Genomic DNA, 22,650 nt, shown 5'->3' on the forward strand with positions numbered 1-22,650 from the left:
GCCGACCAGGCCCTGATGGGGGAATCGAAGCTACCCCAAAGTCTTCCGATGATCGGTGTTGATGTACCTAACTATCCCGATACCGAACGGAACAATACCGACGCTTTCTTCCGAGATTCTGACTAACTTTCCGACCCGAAACACGGAGCGAAAAGGAATACGTCCGAACCCGACAGCGGAAAAAAACAATCTAAGATGGAGTCGACGCCCATGCGCAATGGAGCCGAAGAGGGAGGAGTCCTTCGGTCCCGTGACCAAAAAAGACTTCTTCGAAGAAAAACAACTTGTAATACTCCGAGCCCAACACCAGGCAGCGGACTGTGCCAAACATGTGTATGTGCAGCAACATATGCCATCGAACCTATAATTTCAGCCTAGGTGAATGAAGGAACAGAAATTTCAGGCACCTGAGTTTGCCGTAAGAAAAACCTTCCTTTTATTACCAATCACTTGAGCTTCACAGTCATCCAGGGCCCTGTTGGCTCTTCTTGGACTATGCTAATGCAGGTTAGGGTTATGTGTAAATTATTTATGCAGCACCAAAACGGTAATACAGTCAAAATGTTAAACAAAAAAATCCCAAACCAAATTAAAATAGAGTAAATATTAATATACACAAGGCATGTGGCAATATTTCATATCTTTAGATTTTCTATAATTAAAAAAAATACCCTAAAAAAATTACCACCTCCTCGCCACGGTAGGTTTTGCCTATGAAGTGGGAGTCTTTTTACAGTTTTCAATGTCCCTTATCGCAAGGTTTTCTCCGGCGGTGACAGAAGTAAAACCTGGGCATTTGTCTGCCCACTCCTAATGGGTGGGCAGACAAATGGGCAGACCTCAGACGACCCTTACTTTGTCAGGCCATCAGAGGAGTAAGTTGGCAGCAGCGGCAAAACAGTGTCTGTCACTGGCATACCTAAGGCCCACCGACTCTAAATGAGGCGGTCGAACCTTCAGTTTGGCACTGAGGTATGGGTACTCCTCTTCAACAAACTTTAAATTGGGCCTTTAGTCCTTTAATGCCCAATCTACCACAGGAGCACACTTCTAAAGCTCAAGGACCTCAGAGGAGGCACTTAGAGACTCACAGGTTGCCAGGCAAAGGCAAACAGCAGGGTTCTGTCCAGGTCAAGATGCAACTGGTCAGCTGGATGGTTTAAGGAACAGCTGTATGTAGCTTGTCATATCTCTGTTGCTTGAAACAGGGGGGGCAGTCTTAGGACCCTTGTGGTCCACCTCTTTGTCATGGGTACAAGAAGAAGCAGGTTCATGGTCCTCCAAGGTCACAGACAACAGGTCCAGTCTTCTTCTGTTCTTCCTCAGCTCCATAAAGAGTTCTGAAATAGATGCCACATTTATACCTGCCATGAGTTAGTGGGGTAGTATGAATCCTGGGCATGCACTAACCAAAGGGGTAAGGTTCCTAGGGCCAAACATACACACTTTGGGCATTTTCAAGATGGCAAACATCTTCTACCACACCTGGGCTCTGAGGGCTGGAGGTGGGTGTGGAGAGAGTACTATAGTGATCCTAGTGTCCTACCACAACTAACATTTGTTTCATAGGACAAAGCAGGGTTCATCAGCAACCAAACAGTGAATGCACATAAACTGTCTTGTCATCCTGTTTTCTTCCTTTTCAAGTGTGCCTCCAGTCTTACATGTAAAGCACAAATACAGGTGTCTGGTAGCACACAGCAGGGCTCTTCAGCAACCAGACAGTGGATTCACAAGTGCTATCTTGGCATCCAGTTCTCTGCCTTTCAAGCCCACCGCAAAAAGTAATATGTAAACCCAGCAGACGTATCAAGGAGGATTTGACACTAATGTGAAAAAGGATGCTCATAGTCCCATCCTGCATATTTTGTGAGGTTCAGAGGGGTCATCTCTGCATACTAAGACCAGCTATGTTTTGCTCCTGGAGGTCATTTCACATATTTTTCACAACTATTCAAATGCTAATCCTTGGTTGGGAGAAGCCTGAGAGCAAATTAAAATTACCTTCCAGCAACCTCAGGCAGGGAAAAGGTAACTTTCTAAAAGTTAGTTCTCCTTAACCAATTATTAAAAATTCAACTGCACTATTGAATTGGATTTTTCATAATTAATTAAAATAGTTGTTTAATTATGTTTCTAGCCTGTCTCATTCCAGAGATAAAGTCTTAAAATTGTATTTGATATTATGGTTTTCTACATGGAACAGCTACGGCTGCTATAGAGAAAAACAGCTTTTGGATGCTAGTCACTGTAAATGTTTACAATAAATTTCTAGCTGTCCTATTTGTACGAAAGTGCCCCTTTTGACCTGGTCAACCTCACTTTTTTGCCACAGGTTCTGAGGTGATCATTTAAGGTTATTACTTTAACCTCAGCACAACAGGTGCTGCATTCTACTAGAGACATCTGTTTTCCAGGCACTGGTACCTACGTAAGTTAATTAGATCAATTAGGATTATGCCAATTCAACCATATTTTAAAAGGGAGCATAGGCACTTCACTATTGGTCAAGTAGGAGTAAAGTGCAAGGACATCTAACGCCAGCAAAAATATAGGGTTCAGCAAAAGGGAAAAAATATGGGGTGACCACACAGAAAAGGTGGATGTCCTAAACCTACCATGTTCAAAGATATGCACATCAGTTTTAAAGTTTTCCTAATAATAGATGCTTTTTCATTCAATAACTAATAAAATGATATGCTCTTCCACGTTGCCTGTGTTCTGCTTATGCTTTCCTTTTGAGAACTGCCTGTATCAGGAAGTCTGGGCAAGGTGATCCCTCTTTCTTCTTTTAGATGGCGCTGCTCTGGAATTCTCTGTCCATCAACCTTTGCTCCACAACAAGTTACATGATGCACAGGAAAGTACTGAAAACTTGACTTTTCCAACAGTAGTTCAGTCACATCTCTAGACATTAGCACACTTTACAAATTTTGTAAAAAAAAAAATATATAAATAAAAATCATTCAAGTCCACTGGAGATGCTCCCAAGGATTATATGCCCTAACAACTTGGAGTAGGGTTCTGTTTTAAGGGAGAAACCCAAGTATACACCTCTGAGTGAGATTGGCTACTACTCTCAAACAAGTGTATGTGGCTACTGTGGTTGCAATTATACTGAGGCACAGCGGCCTTGTTACATGTATATCTGTGGGGAGAATGCCCAACTGCCTTCAACTAGGAAAGGAGTTCTGTTGTATGTGTGTGTTGCAAATAAAATGATGAGTGCTGGGGTCTCCTTTCCCCCTTATTTAAAAGGATGCACCTTGATTTGGGGGAGGGGGGGTGAGAAGGTAGACATTGCATTTGTTTTGCTTTAGAGCAGGTATGGGCAGGCTTTTTGAAAGCAAATATTTTACAAATGGGGTTTCTGGTTGGCTAGGTTATGCTCCTAAGCCAGGTAGAACTCACCACTCTAGTCAGGGCGAGTACGTTACACACCAAAGATAACCTGTGCTCAGCCCCAGTAGCTTGGCACAGAGAAGTCAGGCTTACCCCAGAGGTTATGTGTAAAGTGTTTGCGTAACATCAGTGACACACTAAATACACCAAAAAAGAGACTCCACGATATGTATATATAAAAATAAACTGTATTGCATAAAACTTGTAGACCAATACTGTACCAAACAGGCACTTGTCAGACTGTCATCAACATGAATGCAAAATAAAGACAAGCATTTCCATATTGCAAATGTCACAAAACATTACCCTCTATGTGTATCCGAGACAGATACTGAAACATATTTGTCATCACCAACTAGGCGACCAGGACATGTAATCAGACATCAGGTCCTCAAACACAAAGGAAAGGGCACACAGTGGTAAACTGTAGATCATCCACCAACAACTCTCTACACGAAGGCCTTCACTCATCAGCACTCCTTTTAGAAAATATGTGGTGCAAATGTCCACCAGGCTAAGTCAGGAGCTCCGGCGCTTCTACTGTCATTCCTGTGGCACTAATGGGGTTCAGCAGGGACAGGGCCTCAGTCGAGGGTTTCCTTCCCGCTCTGACAGTCATGTCAGTAATGCCCCCGTACAGGTATGAGCAAGCGGAGGGCAGGGAGGGGAGCCCAAATACCTTCTATGCTGGCACGAACACCTCTCCTGGTCTCCCCGCATAGGAAACAATGGACTCTCCCAATAGGGGAATTACGGTATCTGTGAAGAGCCTCTAGGCTCTGGTGTTGACAGACTGCCTACCCACGAATATGGGGTGCAGTCCCTACCGCTCCAGCGCGGCCCTCCTGGGAGCAGTTTCCTCCGCCCGCTCGCCTCCCAAGCTGCACTCCTCCCTTGTGTGTCCAGAGCCCTTCCCTCCTGCCACACTCCTGCCAGGCCTGACCTCTTCCTTGGCAATAGTCTCTGGCGGAAGTCTCCTGGGACACGTCGGAGAGCCACGGTGCTCCTCCTTCCACTTCAGCCAGGTCGTGGTGGTGAAGACACCAATAGTAGGTTGTTGGTGTTCTCTGCCGCTTTTTGTCTTCCATCTGGACTACCCCTTACCAGTGTGGGGAAACAAAGCAGCACTCCTAGCTGCTTGATCACAGGGCTCACTACACGCAGCTCACGATTCAGGGAACTGTAAGCCTGCACTATGCAAGGCAACCTCCGGCACATCCCCAGCGCTGACCAGACGCTTTATTCAGCGCTAGCAAGTAGGCAAAACAGGGGAAATGGGGGCACACCACCCAGCCCCTAGAGACACGGGGGAGGCACCAGGTGCATGAAAGGCAGAAAAAGGCCAGCACATTAGGCAGCCAGGTGAAGTAGAAGTACCCTCTGCAGTCCAACAAGTGCAGGCAGCAGTCCAGGGCTACAAGTCCAGCAGTCCAGATGACGGTTCCTTCCTGGCAGCATCACAGTCCTCGGGTGCAGTATATGGTCCCAAAACCATGTAGTGTCAGTAGTGGAACCCAAGTCAGGGAGCAGCTGGCAGCAGGGAAACAAGCAGAACAGCAATCCAGATGAGTCCTTTGTGCCTCCCAGCAGACACCAGGCAGCAGGACATCAAACAGAAGAGCAGTCCCGATGAGTACTTTGTGCAGTCCAGCAGTCCTTCTGACAGAGGTTCAGTCCCAGTTCCAAAAGTAATCTAAAATCAGGGGGCAGAGGCCCTCTACTTATACTCAAAAATGCCTTTGTTCAGGGGGTAACTTCAAAGGGACTCTTTCATGTGAAGCATAACACCCTTTCAACCCAGCCCTGTCTCCAGACATCAGTGGGAGGTAATCCGTCCATTGTGTGAGGGCGGGACACAGCCTATTGACATGTAAGGTATGAACGACCCTCCCACTCCCCAGCCCAGGTTGAATATTAGTATGCAGATGCCGCTTCTCTCAACGTCCGCCCTTCCTGTGTTATGGCTGTCTGGCAAGTATGCACCAAGTGGAGTCAGGCTACAAAGCGCTAGAGTTATAAGCACAGAGAAATGTCTACTTTCTAAATGTGACATTTCTAAAATAGGAATAAAAAAAATCCACCCAGACCAGAAAGCGGGAGTTCTCACTACCATTCCAAACGTATTAAACATGCCCACACTATTCCTCATAGATCAGAAGATACCACTGAGACATGTGTCAGGGCATTTCCAATGCAATCCTATGAGAGGAGCAGCACTCACAGTAGTGAGAAACTAAATAGGCTGTTTGTCACTACTAGGACATGGAACACAAAAAACATTTGTCCTACCTTTTACATATAAAGCACTCTGCCAATAGGGCTTTTTAGGGACTAACTTAGGGGTGACTTAGTTGTAGTAAAAAGGGAGCTTAGGCCTTGGCAAGTGGTTTGGCTTCCCCAGTCAGTGAGGCAGTAAACTGCTCAAGCAGGCCCTGCATTGGCAAGCCTGAGACAAGTTTGAAAGGCTACTTCTGTGGGTGGCGCAATCAGCGCTGCAGGGCCACTAGTAGCATTTAATTTACAGGCACTGGGTATATGATATACCACTTTACAAGGAACTTACAGGTACATTAAACCCGACAAACAGGTGCGAGCCAATTATGCCATGTTTTAGGGGTGAGAGCACATGCACTTTAGCACAGATTAGCAGTGGGAAAGTGCTCAGAGTCCTAAAGCCAACAAATGGAGAGCAGGAAAATAGGAGGAGGAAGGCAAAACCATTTGGGGATAACCTTGCAGAAGGGGCCATTTCCAACAAAATAGAAACCACTTGTGGTCACATTTTAATATAAAGGAACCACCAGCACAGCAAAACTACAAAAAGCAACTGGACCTACCAAAACACAAGTCAATCATTCAACAACAGGCTATAAACCATTACCAGTATTCTCTGCCCTGCAGTATCCTAATGCCAGAGTTCTCATCTGTAACAACCAAACTGTGCACGTACACAACATCCTCACCAATGCTAATTATCATCCTAAGCTGGCAAGAAAATATATATTTAAGGAAAGCAGTTCATATTCTGAGAGGAGACAGACTGCAGAATTACCCAAAGCAGCTGGTGACTATCTGTGTAGGTCGTCCACGGGGCCAATGGACAGTTAGCCAAATGCGCTCCTTTACCATGGGGTCAACACCCCCTCCCCGCCTTTTCAAGAAGGGCAGCTTAAGAGTCATCAATCCTAGAGGGGCACATCAAAGTAAGAGTGAAATGTTTAGTGGGGATAAGTAATACAGTCTTTCATCATGCTAACATTTCAGCTTACTATATCCTCATAACCAAGAAGCCCAACCCTAGATATGAATGCTTACAAGCTGCACAGTGTACCAGAACACCTCCATGTTAAACGATACCTGCTTCTTATGCTCATTCTGTTCATTCTGTACTCCTCTTGTGATGTTCTTTCAGTACCTTCTAACTTCTTCTTGCTTCTGCCAGGCCACTCTGCTCTGATTTCCCTCATCTGTGCCTGCTCTATATCCCATGCAGTACACACATTTATCTGCAATGTGCCCTACACTTAGTTTGTAAGCTTCTTGGCCTGCCCTGTGCCATCCGTTCAGTCTGAACTCCATTTTAACCAGTCATGTATGCAGCACTTATACTAAACCTCTGTTACCTGCACTGTACACTCGGATCAGTACATACAGTCTTCTGCCAAGCCTGCTCACCTTTGCCTTTAGCACAGCTCCAAATACGGACGGTCTGATCTTTGCTGCCAGAGGCTAGGTAGCAGCCTTTGCTCTCTACATCTGGCAGGAGATCCCCATTTGTAACCTCAGAATCTGGAAGCATAAAATTCAAGTTTAGAAAGATAGAAAAAGGGAAGGGGGGGTGAAGTCAGAAAAAAAACATAACAATGCATGTGTTTGTTTTACCGTAAAATCATATTTGTGATGTATTGAATGCCCAGGCTACCTTCAAACAACATGTGAGCACTTGGTTTTCAGAAATAAACAGTGGCTTGTATACTTGGAACCCACTGCAACATTCGTACAGGCACAGTCCTCCCATCTTGGCCAACAATGCAACATTACTATATAAACTAAAGTGTTTACACACATTACCACTACTGCAGAGGCTATCCACGGCCTACAATAAAACTGAACCAACACCCAGTGAAAGCAGTCAGGAATGTTCTCTGGGTCACCTGCACTCTGATACTTGAGGAATCTGTAGATATGCAACCCAGTTTCCCAAAATGCAATGCATCTAAAACTGTCATTGGGGCCCGCTATGTGTAGTGCTGCTCCATTTAGCAAATGGGTCAAAGCCTCATCAACAGTGAAAGTCCTCCCCAAATAAATAGTACTTTTATTTTAATCAAGTTTCCAGCACCACACCAAATACTTCAGCAGTAGTGGTGAAGGCCATTTGGGGGTTATGAGCACAGCAGCTATTTTGTGGTTAACAAGCACTGCGACTGGTTGTACAGAAAGGTACCCCTTGAAACAGTGATCTACAGAAAGCTCCTGACAAAGCCATGACCTTTCTAAGGCCAGGAAATGCATTTTGATATGAGTTTGCTAAAAGCCAATGTGTACTGTGTCCTAAAAACTAGTGGAAAATGTCATTTCCCAGCCTTGGAGAGATCATACTATGAAATTTTATTTTGTTTTCTGAGGGTTTGGAACATTTGGAAGCAGTTGCAGTAGCATGCTGAGGAAGTGCAATGTGTAAGTAGACAGTCAATCCTACCCAAGCCATCCTCTGAACGCTGATATAATACTTCTTCTCTCGGCACCGGACACCAAGCTATGGAGTGTATTTCATCGTCATGCCCACGGAATCGGTAAAGGACATCCCCTTTCCGGCTGATGTCAATAACGGCAATCATCCCATCTTTATATCTAAATAGAGAAGAAGAAATAAGTGAGTATTCTTAAAGTAGGTATTTCAGTATAGTGAGACCATTAAAAAAAATAGTATACTGAGCTTCATAAGCAAGAACTGTTCAAACTCGGTACACTGTATCTGCCACACTGATCGGCTACCCTCTTCCCTCAACAGTAGCCGTATATAAAATTAAGACTGCAATTTAAGAATGCAAAGGTAAGGTGGTAGAAAAGGTGTTACCAGTGGCTGATATCACCGATCCAATTTATAAGCCAACAAGGGTTTTATAATCAAGCCAGGACAATCAGCTTATGATTATGAGAAGAAAACTAGTTAGGTAGATGGAGAGAAATGTTATTTGTTGAAAGTTCTGAGAGCAAAACTATGAAATTCATAACCTTATATTTTATGCTCAGCCGAATGCACCTTATGAACCCTAATTCCCTTCCTTAAATTGCTTGTGGATGGCTATATGGTTACTAGTCAATGCTGCACTTTATTTTGTAATGTACCTTACACTCCTCACAGTGCTTTCTGGCTTGTGTTTTTTTTTTAAATAGTTTATGCTACAGTATTGTATTTGGCTGTTATGTGAGCTTTTTCCACACTCAGACAAGTGGCCTGGGTGATTTCAGTGATCTACAGACACAGAAGATCCAAGCTTTTCCAATCTAGTGGTTACTGACGATGGTCTGACTCCATTGTCGAGGTTATGAGGCCTGTTTTTGTAGTCCTGATGCGGTCAATGATTAGTGGAAAGTACTGTGCGGTAGGTACTGCTGTTTACCACTGGTGTGTCGGAGCCACCATTAAAGGTGCACTTCAACTGAATATCTACATTATTCCCTTTGGCCACTTAACTCCAGAATTAGCAAAGTCAAGCTGTCACTTCAAGTACTGCACAATAAACTCAATATACAGTCAGTGGTGGTACTTCTAAAACAGATCCATCTTTACAAACAGTTAAAATAAGGAAGTTATAAGTAAGATCTGTACAAAAATACAGAAGGTGCCAAGTTGCGACTCAGGACTTTTATAGCGTGAATGTGCTTGATTTCTATTAGAAAATAGGAGGCCTGGATCTTCTTGGGTGCTATCGTAGAAATCTGGGCTCACTACAGCTAAATTATGTCAGTTCAATCAAAAAGTTACAAGAGTCAAGCATAAAAATGCAATGTATCATTTGATACATTACTTCATCCCCAATTTCCTATTATCCATAAGTGCAATATGAAACAAATCTGTGACTTTGAGCCCATGTGGCCACTTTCCCTAAAGAAGCCCCACATAGCCAAATCCACTGTCTCAAACCCTTTGTCCTCTAACAAAAAAGAGGAAGATGCTCTCACCCAATTAAAAAAAAAGTCATACAGGACTCTCAAAGTAAAACTCCTCAGTCTATCTACAAACTATGATGGGCCATCTAGAAAGCCAGTAATCATGGATAATAGAGCTCTAGGCAGTGTCACTGGAAGAGTCCATCAGAGAGAGTGAGCAAACTTAGTAAGAAGCAGGATATTGAAGCAGAGCACCTCAGGGGCACTGCACACTAATGGCCTGCATCTCACAACAGGCTGCAGTGGTCAGGATTTTCAAACAGCGAGGGCACCCATGGAACTGGGTTGACTGAATGGATTCCCATGTTAGAAGTAGTTCAGCTTAGAGACCCAGGAACTAAGGGAATGCAGGATGTCACCTTAGTAAGAACAAAGGCAACCAGCAGGGAAACGCAATCTTGTGCAGACATCTTGACTTCTATAGGCACCATTCAACCTGTCCACAATCTCCTGGTGCACACACACACCCTATTCAACATAACACACAAACAATATAGGAAAGGGCAGGGATGCCACTAATGGGGGACTGGCGGAGTTTTACATAGGAGGTCAGCAAGAGCTCTCCATTAAAGGTGAAGATGAAAAAGTACCCCAGACCAACCACTAGTCACACCACAGAATGAAATAAGAGTGCAACAGACCACTTTAACATTTGGTCAGAGCACACTTTGGGGGCACCCCTAACCAGCAGCGCCTAGGCTCTCATGTGGAACTTGAAACATCATGTTGCCACTTCATTGGACCTGCAGACTTCAGAGTTCACTAGGGAAGGTACCAAGGTAGGTTATTTGGTTTGAAAGTCACTGGTGCTGTATCCATGAATTTAAAATGGTGCTTACTTTATACGTCTGGCAGACCCAATAAATGTATTTATGCAAGAGACCCATGTCATGCAGTCTCGGACATGTGCTCTATTTGATGTCACTGTGTTGCTCACAAACAGCATCCTAGATTCTATTGGGTGAAAAATGTTGACTCAAAGTATTATTAGTGCTATTATCATTGTTTTTATTATTATTATTATAATAATAAAAACATGGTCATATTAGTCCCCATGCTCAGGTCATGAAATTGCGAATGGTTGGTGGCAGAAGATTAAAGTCATTGGATACAAACTGTTATCTGTGCCTACGATGGGAAAACAACTAAAGCTCTCCCTGTTAAATTAGTGAAGGAAGTCATAACTGTGAACCCAATTCCCACTGTTTGCATGTGATGTGGTTAAGACATGCGTGGCTACATGAGAAGTGGGTCCCCTTGTTGTGATCTCCACTCAATGTATTTAGCATAGCACCTGAGACTGTTCAGTGCTCCACAAAGTGTATTGGAGGTAAGTGCTTAAGTCTTCCCTTCTCCCTCCATGCTCCCATCCGATCTATATTTTTGACACTGGAATGGTACCGGATCAAAAAATGATTTAGCCAGATAAATAAAATGATAGTACACTTACATAACATAGCAAAAATAAAAACACAAAATGCTAAAGTGTTCTTAATTACACTTCAGGCTAGCTGCTTTCCTTTATACATTGTCTAACATTAAAATACTGCAGACAAAATGCAGCACCCTGAATCTTCTGGGTCAGTTATACACTGAGGCACTGATTCCAGTCTTTGTTGTCCAGTAGAAAAGGACTGAGCTTTTTTTGCCATGGGACAAACACTGCAGCAGTGGTTTAATATACATATATATGTATACACAAAAATTAAGGTCTTCTGCACTCAGTCACCATTAGTACAGTTATAGGCTTCCAAATATGGGATCAATAAACGAAACAAGAAAACAGACACTTACCCCAAAGCCACCAAATTTTCTTGGTGTGGTGAGCAGGTCAGGCAAAATATGGATCGTGGTTCTGGGAAAAGGCGCTGAGGCTCCTCACGTTTGTACCAGTGACAAACTACAACACCCTTCTCATCCCCAGATACAATCAAGTCTTTGACAAGTGGCGACCAGTGCACCGCTGTGATGGTATTCTGTAAGAAGAGCAAGCAGATAGGTGAAACAGAAGCCAGAACTTTAATCTAAATCTCTCTTGACACCGCATTCCCATCAGCATATCAATCTGATGGAAAATAGAAATACATTTATTTAGGGATAGGAAGATACAATCGAATAAACCAACATTTGGGACATTGTTTCACACACTGTCTAGGATCACCTCTGGAACAAATTGGTACTTTTGAGTGAGACTGCTTGCAAAAGCCAAGGGAGAAAGAAATTGAGTTAATAGGCATTTATGCACAACAGATTGTCACAATAGTTCTCAACTGGCAGTACTGAGGTTGTCTTATGGAAAAAGGCTTAATTCTGAAGGGTTCAAGAAGTCTAAAGCAGCTTCAGCAGCACATCAAGAAAAGTGGAAAGAATGAATGAGAATAGTCTAACCGGACAAATATGAATTTAACATATTTGTGTTCTATGCGACTGCAGTATGGGGCAGGCATCCTGCACTTGGTTCATTACAGGTGGAGAAAGGAAGGAGTCATGTCAACCTTTGCTAATGACAAATTCATAAGTACCATCTAAATTCAAAGTTCAAGCTTGGGAGAGGGACAGCCTGTAAGTGACTGATAGCTGAGAGATTAGTATACGTCCAGATATATATGGACCTTTAATTGATTAATTGAACAGAAACACATGTGAGCCGAGAACTGTGCAGGCTAAGAAGCTTGATGAAGGTCTGAACTATCGTAGTTACCGACTGAGATGATGCTAGTATTGTGTTCTCCTAGTCAGCCAAAACCTTATAGCTCCTGGGTAACCTTGTTCCACTATGAAATCCTCCATGCAGATTCTCCTGTCAGTCCTTCGACCTTGTGCAGATCTTGCTGGGATTGGATCAAATATTCGTGGCAAGCACAGTGTAGTTCCTCATCTAGGTAGATAAACTATCTGTTCTTTCTCAGACCACATAAGTAAGGATTCATTCATGTTTCCAGACTCCAATATTCCAATGTGGTGGGGGAGTAGGAAGTCCAGCAGAGGTTACGCTCCTGAAAGAACATTTGCTCTGTACCAGCCCTGTCTAAAGTAACAATGAGTAGGAGCTACTTGCTCAAAGAGGGCAATGTTTATCCCTCTTTGGGAACTGAAGCGAGGTGTCCGAAGCAATCAAAGTTCTGCCATTTTCAAATGCTCAAACGTTTTCCAATCCTGGAGAAGTGCATCTTATCTTTACATGCCATGTTTGCTTGGCTCTGCAGTAAAGAGTCACAGGTCAGACTGATTACTCATATGTGGTGACTGGAAAAATTATGACCCACTGTGCGCCTGGCCTCATGATCTCGGACCACCTCCTCAATTATTCAAGGAAGTTAAAAACCTTGGAATTACCATGGACTCCAAGTTAACTACGAATGCCCAAGTGGCCAAATTTGCTCGAACAAGCTTCATAACCTTGAAGACTCTACAACGCATCTTCCCCCACCTTGGATTTCCACACAAGGTGCAAGCTACTATCTTGTTTGTACTATACAAACTGGATTATGCCAATGGCCTCTATCATGGATCATCTCTATTATAAGAAAAAAAAACTACAACGTATTCAGAACTCCGCAGCCAGGCTACTATTACAAGTAAAGCCACAACCCCACATCTCCCCTGCCTTGAGAGCACTACACTGGTTACCCGTTGCCAGAATATGCATCTTTTAGTTGCTTTGTATCACCCACAAAGCTATACATGGAACAGGACCGCTTTTTATCAGAAACAAAATAACCAAATACATTCAACAAAGAAACCTCTCCCCACAAGATTGGCAAGACGCCTTAGAACACCACCAAGACTATAGGTGGTACATCCTTTTCCGTTCAAGCAGTCAAACTATGTAATTCATTACCCCCAACTATTAGAGCCACAGATAACTTTCTTGTCTTCAGAAAACTACTCAAGAGTTGCCTCTTTCCTTCATAACCACCATATTCAAACAGCTATGGACTGCATATGCCTATGTTGATACATATTTGTATCTGATTATGTGTATATTCTAGTTATATATAGTTCTTTAGAAAATATGTATCGCTATTATGCCATAACAATAAACTACAATAAACTACACACATACTCTTTAAACCTGTTTAACTAATGTATATTTACTCACGGTTTAAATATGTATATGTATGTACATATAAGTGTGTATATGTGTGTGTATTCATGTGGGTGTGTGTGTGTGTGTATATATATATATATATATATATATATATATATATATATATATATATATATATATATATATCCCATCTGGTGTTGGGCTCGGAGTGTTACAAGTTGTTTTTCTTCGAAGAAGTCTTTGAGTCACGAGACCGAGGGACTCCTCCCATTTCGACTCCATTGCGCATGGGCGTCGACTCCATCTTAGATTGTTTTCCCCGCAGAGGGTGAGGTAGGAGTTGTGTATGCTAGTAATAGTGCCCATGCAATGGAGTGAATACGTATGTACATAATGAAGTTTAAAGTAATATATTTACAAATTTACAAGGCGGGTGGGCGCATGTGAATCTGCAGCGACTAATGCCACGAACAGATGTACACTGGGTAAGTGCCATTTTCCGTTCAATGGCATGTGTAGCTGCAGATACACATGCTGTGCATAGACTAGTAAGCAGTTATCTCCCCAAAAGCGGTGGTTTAGCCTGTAGGAGTTGAAGTTGTTTGAAATAATGTTCGTAGTACAGCTTGACCTACTGTGGCCTGTTGTGCAGTTAACACATCTACACAGTAGTACTTGGTAAATGTATGAGGTGTAGACCATGTTGCTGCCTTACATATTTCGTTCATTGGAATATTTCCTAGAAAGGCCATGGTAGCACCTTTCTTTCTGGTTGAGTGTGCCTTTGGTGTAATAGGCAGCTCTCTCTTTGCTTTAAGTTAACAGGTTTGAATGCACTTAACTATCCATCTAGCAATGCCTTGTTTAGAAATTAGATTCCCTGTATGAGGTTTTTGGAAAGCAATAAATAGTTGTTTTGTTTTTCGAATTAGTTTTGTTCTGTCAATGTAGTACATTAGCGCTCTTTTGATGTCTAATGTATGCAGTGCTCTTTCAGCTACAGAATCTGGCTGTGGGAAGAACACTGGTAATTCTACCGTTTGATTCAAGTGGAACGGTGAGATCACTTTTGGTAAAAAATGTGGATTTGTCCGTAGAACTACTTTATGCTTGTGTATTTGAATAAATGGTTCTTGTATGGTAAATGCTTGAATTTCACTCACTCTTCTTAGAGCTGTGATGGCAATCAAAAATGCAACTTTCCATGTTAAGTATTGCATTTCACAAGAGTGCATGGGCTCAAAAGGTGGACCCATGAGTCGTGTTAAGACAATGTTGAGGTTCCATGAAGGAACTGGTGGTGTTCTTGGTGGTATAATCCTCTTTAGGCCTTCCATAAATGCTTTTATGACTGGTATCCTAAATAATGAAGTTGAGTGCGTAATTTGCAGGTAAGCTGAAATTGCGGTAAGATGTATCTTTATTGAAGAGAAAGCTATCTTTGACTTTTGCAATTGTAGTAAGTATCCTACTATATCTTTGGCAGATGCGTGTAAGGGTTGAATTTGATTATTATGGCAGTAATAAACAAATCTTTTCCACTTATTTGCATAGCAGTGTCTAGTGGTAGGTTTCCTAGCTTATCTTATGACCTCCATACATTCTTGTGTGATGTCTAAGTGTCCGAATTCTAGGATTTCAGGAGCCAAATTGCTAGATTCAGCGATACTGGATTTGGATGTCTGATATGTTGTTTGTGTTGTGTTAACAGATCTGGTCTGTTTGGTAGTTTGACATGAGGTACTACTGAGAGGTCTAGTAGTGTTGTGTACCAAGGTTGTCTTGCCCATGTCGGTGCTATTAGTATGAGTTTGAGTTTGTTTTGACTCAATTTGTTTACTAGATATGGAAGGAGTGGGAGAGGGGGAAAAGCGTAAGCAAATATCCCTGACCAGCTCATCCATAACGCATTGCCCTGAGACTGATCTTGTGGGTACCTGGATGCGAAGTTTTGGCATTTTGAGTTTTCCTTTGTTGCAAATAGATCTATTTGTGGTGTTCCCCAAATTTGGAAGTAAGTGTTTAGTATTTGGGGGTGAATCTCCCATTCGTGGATCTGTTGGTGATCCTGAGAGAGATTGTCTGCTAACTGGTTCTGAATTCCTGGAATAAATTGTGCTATTAGGCGAATGTGGTTGTGAATCGCCCAATGCCATATTTTCTGTGTTAGGAGACACAACTGTGTCGAGTGTGTCCCTCCCTGTTTGTTTAGGTAATACATACATTGTTGTCATGTTGTCTGTTTTGACAAGAATGTGTTTGTGGCTTATTATGGGTTGAAATGCTTTGAGCGCTAGAAATACCGCTAACAGTTCTAAGTGATTTATGTGAAACTGTTTTTGCTGTATGTCCCATTGTCCTTGGATGCTGTGTTGATTGAGGTGTGCTCCCCACCCTATCATGGAAGCATCTGTTGTTATTACGTATTGTGGCACTGGGTCTTGGAAAGGCCGCCCTTGGTTTAAATTTATACTGTTCAACCATTGAAGAGAGATGTATGTTTGGCGGTCTATCAACACCAGATCTAGAAGCTGACCCTGTGCTTGTGACCATTGTGATGCTAGGCACTGTTGTAAGGGCCGCATGTGCAACCTTGCGTTTGGGACAATGGCTATGCATGAAGACATCATGCCTAGTAGTTTCATCACCAGTTTGACTTGTATCTTTTGTTTTGGATACATGGTCTGTATTACATTTTGAAATGTGTGAACTCTTTGTGGACTTGGAGTGGCAATCCCTTTTGCTGTGTTGATTGTCGCTCCTAAGTATTGCTGTGTTTGACACGGCAGAAGGTGTGACTTTGTGTAGTTGATTGAGAAACCTAGTTTGTGGAGGATTTCTATGACATATTTTGTGTGTTGTGAACACCGTCTTAGCGTGTTGGTTTTGATTAACCAATCGTCTAGGTACGGGAAGACATGTATTTGCTGCCTTCTGATATGTGCAGCTACTACTGCTAGGCATTTTGTAAAAACTCTTGGTGCAGTTGTTATTCCGAATGGCAACACTTTGAATTGGTAATGTATCCCTTGGAATACAAACCTTAGGTACTTTCTGTGTGAAGGATGTATTGGTATATGGAAATATGCATCCTTTAGGTCTAGTGTTGTCATGTAGTCTTGTTGTTTGAGCAGTGGGATTACTTCTTGTAATGTAACCATGTGAAAGTGATCTGATTTGATGTAGATATTTAATGTTCTGAGATCTAGTATAGGTCTCAGACTCTTGTCTTTTTGGGTATCAGAAAGTACAGGGAGTAAACTCCTGTGTTTATTTGTTGTTTTGGTACTAATTCTATTGCTTCTTTCTGTAGCAATGCCTGAACTTCTAGTCCTAGAAGATTTATATATTGTTTTGACATATTGTGTGTTTTCGGCGGGACGTTTGGAGGGAATTTGAGAAATTCTATGCAATAACCATGCTGGATAATTGCTAAGACCCAAGTGTCTGTTGTTATTTCCTCCCAATGTTTGTAAAACTTGGTTAGTCTCCCCCCCACAGGTGTTATGTGTTGGGGATTTGTGACCTTGAAGTCACTGCTTGTTTGGAGGAGTTTTGGGACTTTGGAATTTTCCTCTATTCCTTTGAAATTGTCCTCCTCTATATTGTCCCCGAAAACCTCCCCGCTGATACTGGCTCTGGTAAGTGGGCTTTGTTTGTGAGGTTGTGGCTTCTGTGGTTTGCCCTCGAAACCCCCCTCGAAATTGTGTCTTTCGAAATGTGCCTCTGCTCTGTGGGGAGTAGAGTGCGCCCATGGCTTTGGGCGTGTCAGTGTTTTTCTTAAGTTTTTCGATCGCAGTGTCCACCTCCGGCCCAAACAACTGCTGTGCGTTGAATGGCATATTCAGCACAGCTTGCTGTATCTCTGGTTTAAATCCTGATGTACGCAGCCATGCATGTCTCCTTATTGTTACTGCTGTGTTGACAGTTCTAGCAGCTGTGTCTGCAGCATCCATTGCTGACCGTATCTGATTATTGGAGATACTCTGTCCTTCTTCTACTACTTGCTGCGCTCTTTTTTGGAACTCCTTGGGTAAATGTTTGTAAAGAAATGGCTCCCTGTTGCAGTTACCCCCCACTTTTTGCCTGATACTGATGCTGACTTGACTGAGAAGAGTGCTGGGACCCTGCTAACCAGGCCCCAGCACCAGTGTTCCTTCACCTAAAATGTACCATTGTATCCACAATTGGCACACCCTGGCATTCAGATAAGTCCCTTGTAACTGGTACTTCTAGTACCAAGGGCCCTGATGCCAAGGAAGGTCTCTAAGGCTGCAGCATGTCTTATGCGACCCTAGAGACCCCTCACTCAGCACAGACACACTGCTTACAAGCCTGTGGGTGCTAGTGAGAACAAAATGAGTAAGTCGACATGGCACTCCCCTCAGGGTGCCATGCCAGCCTCTCACTGCCTATGCAGTATAGGTAAGACACCCCTCTAGCAGGCCTTACAGCCCTAAGGCAGGGTGCACTATACCATAGGTGAGGGTACCAGTGCATGAGCATGGTACCCCTACAGTGTCTAAACAAAACCTTAGACATTGTAAGTGCAGGGTAGCCATAAGAGTATATGGTCTGGGAGCCTGTCAAACACGAACTCCACAGCACCATAATGGCTACACTGAAAACTGGGAAGTTTGGTATCAAACTTCTCAGCACAATAAATGCACACTGATGCCAGTGTACATTTTATTGTAAAATACACCCCAGAGGGCACCTTAGAGGTGCCCCCTGAAACTTAACCGACTATCTGTGTAGGCTGACTAGTTTTAGCAGCCTGCCACAAACCGAGACATGTTGCTGGCCCCATGGGGAGAGTGCCTTTGTCACTCTGAGGCCAGTAACAAAGCCTGCACTGGGTGGAGATGCTAACACCTCCCCCAGGCAGGAATTGTCACACCTGGCGGTGAGCCTCAAAGGCTCACCTCCTTTGTGCCAACCCAGCAGGACACTCCAGCTAGTGGAGTTGCCCGCTCCCTCCGGCCAGGCCCCACTTTTGGCGGCAAGGCCGGAGAAAATAATGAGAAAAACAAGGAGGAGTCACTGGCCAGTCAGGACAGCCCCTAAGGTGTCCTGAGCTGAGGTGACTCTGACTTTTAGAAATCCTCCATCTTGCAGATGGAGGATTCCCCCAATAGGGTTAGGATTGTGACCCCCTCCCCTTGGGAGGAGGCACAAAGAGGGTGTACCCACCCTCAGGGCTAGTAGCCATTGGCTACTAACCCCCCAGACCTAAAACACGCCCTTAAATTTAGTATTTAAGGGCTACCCTGAACCCTAGAAAATTAGATTCCTGCAACTACAAGAAGAAGGACTGCCCAGCTGAAAACCCCTGCAGCGGAAGACCAGAAGACGACAACTGCCTTGGCTCCAGAAACTCACCGGCCTGTCTCCTGCCTTCCAAAGATCCTGCTCCAGCGACGCCTTCCGAAGGGACCAGCGACCTCGACATCCTCTGAGGACTGCCCCTGCTTCGAAAAGACAAGAAACTCCCGAGGACAGCGGACCTGCTCCAAGAAAAGCTGCAACTTTGTTTCCAGCAGCTTTAAAGAACCCTGCAAGCTCCCCGCAAGAAGCGTGAGACTTGCAACACTGCACCCGGCGACCCCGACTCGGCTGGTGGAGATCCGACACCTCAGGAGGGACCCCAGGACTACTCTGATACTGTGAGTACCAAAACCTGTCCCCCCTGAGCCCCCACAGCGCCGCCTGCAGAGGGAATCCCGAGGCTTCCCCTGACCGCGACTCTCTGAAACCTAAGTCCCGACACCTGGGAGAGACCCTGCACCCGCAGCCCCCAGGACCTGAAGGACCGGACTTTCACTGGAGGAGTGACCCCCAGGAGTCCCTCTCCCTTGCCCAAGTGGAGGTTTCCCCGAGGAACCCCCCCCTTGCCTGCCTGCAGCGCTGAAGAGATCCCGAGATCTCTCATAGACTAACATTGCGAACCCGACGCTTGTTTCTACACCGCACCCGGCCGCCCCCGCGCTGCTGAGGGTGAAATTTCTGTGTGGACTTGTGTCCCCCCCCCGGTGCCCTACAAAACCCCCCTGGTCTGCCCTCCGAAGACGCGGGTACGTACCTGCAAGCAGACCGGAACCGGGGCACTCCCTTCTCTCCATTCTAGCCTATGTGTTTTGGGCACCACTTTGAACTCTGCACCTGACCGGCCCTGAGCTGCTGGTGTGGTGACTTTGGGGTTGCTCTGAACCCCCAACGGTGGGCTACCTTGGACCAAGAACTGAACCCTGTAAGTGTCTTACTTACCTGGTAAAACTAACAAATACTTACCTCCCCTAGGAACTGTGAAAATTGCACTAAGTGTCCACTTTTAAAACAGCTATTTGTGAATAACTTGAAAAGTATACATGCAATTTTTATGATTTGAAGTTCCTAAAGTACTTACCTGCAATACCTTTCGAATGAGCTATTACCTGTAGAATTGGAACCTGTGGTTCTTAAAATAAACTAAGAAAAGATATTTTTCTATATAAAAACCTATTGGCTGGATTTGTCTCTGAGTGTGTGTACCTCATTTATTGTCTATGTGTATGTACAACAAATGCTTAACACTACTCCTTGGATAAGCCTACTGCTCGACCACACTACCACAAAATAGAGCATTAGTATTATCTATTTTTACCACTATTTTACCTCTAAGGGGAACCCTTGGACTCTGTGCATGCTATTCCTTACTTTGAAATAGCACATACAGAGCCAACTTCCTACAATGTTCAATAAAGTGTTGCATCTCATCCCAATGGGCCCTATCATATCTGGCTAACAAAGCTTGCGAATTTGCAATACGCCACTGGTTTGCTGCCTGTGCCGCCACCCTTTTGCCTGCAGCATCGAATTTTCGACTTTCTTTATCTGGAGGTGGTGCATCTCCTGAAGTATGAGAGTTGGCTCTTTTGCGCGCTGCTCCCACTACAACAGAGTCTGGTGTTAGCTGTTGTGTAATGTACAGTGGGTCTGTTGGTGGCGGTTTATATTTTTTATCTACTCTTGGAGTAATGGCTCTCCCTTTAACAGGCTCCTCAAACACTTGTTTGGAGTGTTTTAGCATTCCGGGTAGCATAGGAAGACTCTGATATTGGCTGTGTGTGGACGACAGTGTATTAAAAAGAAAGTCGTCTTCAATGGGCTCTGAATGAAGGCTGACATTATGAAATGCCGCTGCTCTTGACACCACCTGTGCGTAGCCTGTACTATCCTCTGGTGGCGATGGTCTAGCTGGATAGCATTCCGGACTATTATCTGACACCGGTGCGTCATAAAGGTCCCATGCGTCAGGGTCATCTTGACTCATTCCTGTATGAGTTGGGGATTGCATCATTGGTGGAGTGGCTACCGGTGATGGTTGCGGAGAGTGATGTGGGGATGGTGGCGGTGTTACTTGTTTAGCCACCTTTGCGTGTGGCTGTTTGTCCTTGTCTTGAAAGGCAAGCTTGCGTTTCATTTTGACTGGAGGAAGAGTGCTGATCTTCCCTGTATCTTTTTGAATAAAGAGCCGTCTTTGTGTGTGATCTGGCTCTATTGTCTCTAATTCCTGTCCAAATCTATGTGTCTTCATTTGTGTGGACAGTCCTTGTTCCTCAGTGTAGGAACTTGTTTTCGGTTCCGAGGCCGGCTGTTTCGGTACCGAAACCTTTTCGGCTGCTTTTTTCGGCTCCGACGAAACCTTCTTTACTTTCGGCGTCTTGCTCTCTCGGTGCCGACCCGTTTCGGTGCCGCTGTCTCGGTGCTGAATCTTCTCTGAGCCACTATCTCGGGCCAGAGATTGCTGTGTGCCGGTATCTCGACCGGAGTCGGATGACTTCGACACCAGCTCGCCCTTTTTCGGTGCCGATGAACAGTCACCTGTTTTTCGGGTTAAGCCATGGCCTGTTGGCGGTGGCGTCCCCTGGGCTTTAGCGGTCTTCTCGTGAGTTTTGTTTCGACGTCTTACTCACGGTTTTCGGCGTTTCCTCAAGATCGATCTCCTCAGAGTCCGAATCCTGGGTGGAGAATGTTTCTTCCTCCTCCTCAAAACGCCCTTGTCCTGTCGGCGCCGACGCCATTTGCAGTCTTCTTGCTCTTCGGTCCCTGAGTGTCTTCCTGGACCGAAACGCTCGACAGGCCTCACAAGTATCCTCCTTGTGTTCTGGTGACAAACACAAGTTACAGACCAGATGTTGATCTGTATATGGATACTTGTTATGGCATTTTGGACAGAAGCGGAATGGGGTCCGTTCCATCAGCCTTGAAGAGACACGTGGCCGGGCTGACCAGGCCCCGACGGGGATCGAAAAAAACCCAAAGGGCCACCGGAGCTCTTCTTAATTCGGTGTCGATCTGTTGTAACTAAACTGATACCGAACGCAAACAATACCAATGATTTTTCCGAGATTCTAACTAACTTTCCGACCCGAAACACGGAGCGAAAAGGAACAAGTCCGAACCCGATGGCGGAAAAAAAACAATCTAAGATGGAGTCGACGCCCATGCGCAATGAGTCGAAATGGGAGGAGTACCTCTGTCTCGTGACTCGAAAAGACTTCTTCGAAGAAAAACAACTTGTAACACTCCGAGCCCAACACCAGATGGCGGGATGTGCACAGCATGTGTATCTGCAGCTACACATGCCATCGAACATATATATCTATCTATATGTTATTCTATGCTTAACATGGTCATAGGTCATTGCATAGCTCCTAGAGAAGTTGTGATATTAAATACTTATAATACTTATGAATCCCTGCTCTCATTTTATATCACACTCTGCCTACCCATCGCCATGTTATGTCTCTATCAATCTATCCTCCATTACCACTCTGACTCCTCCCAAATCCATTCTACTACTTTCATCTCCTAAATAACCCTGCCTAAGCTATTCCCTCCTCTTCCACATATAACTCACCCAAAGCTCACTTTACTACCTTGATCTCCCAAACAACCCTACTATATTTTCCCTCATTTATCTCACCTTTAACTCATCCCGAACCCCTCCTGCTACTATGATCTCCCTAACCCTTTCC

At 44.3% G+C, this 22,650-nt stretch overlaps 1 protein-coding gene across 2 annotated transcripts in view; it reads right to left on the reverse strand.

Moving 5' to 3' along the window:
- GEMIN5 (gem nuclear organelle associated protein 5) overlaps positions 1-22,650 on the reverse strand; it is a 330,369-nt gene that overhangs the window by 216,217 nt on the left and 91,502 nt on the right. For both annotated transcript variants that reach the window (XM_069199624.1, XM_069199625.1), the window contains exons 4-7: positions 11,374-11,555; positions 8,105-8,256; positions 7,078-7,191; positions 6,455-6,587 (exon numbers count right to left, since the gene is read on the reverse strand). In XM_069199624.1, the coding sequence (XP_069055725.1) occupies positions 6,455-6,587; positions 7,078-7,191; positions 8,105-8,256; positions 11,374-11,555 (581 nt within the window). The remainder of the gene's footprint in view (positions 1-6,454; positions 6,588-7,077; positions 7,192-8,104; positions 8,257-11,373; positions 11,556-22,650) is intronic.

Source organism: Pleurodeles waltl, chromosome 7 (genome assembly GCF_031143425.1).
Source record: "Pleurodeles waltl isolate 20211129_DDA chromosome 7, aPleWal1.hap1.20221129, whole genome shotgun sequence".
NCBI lineage: Eukaryota > Metazoa > Chordata > Amphibia > Caudata > Salamandridae > Pleurodeles > Pleurodeles waltl.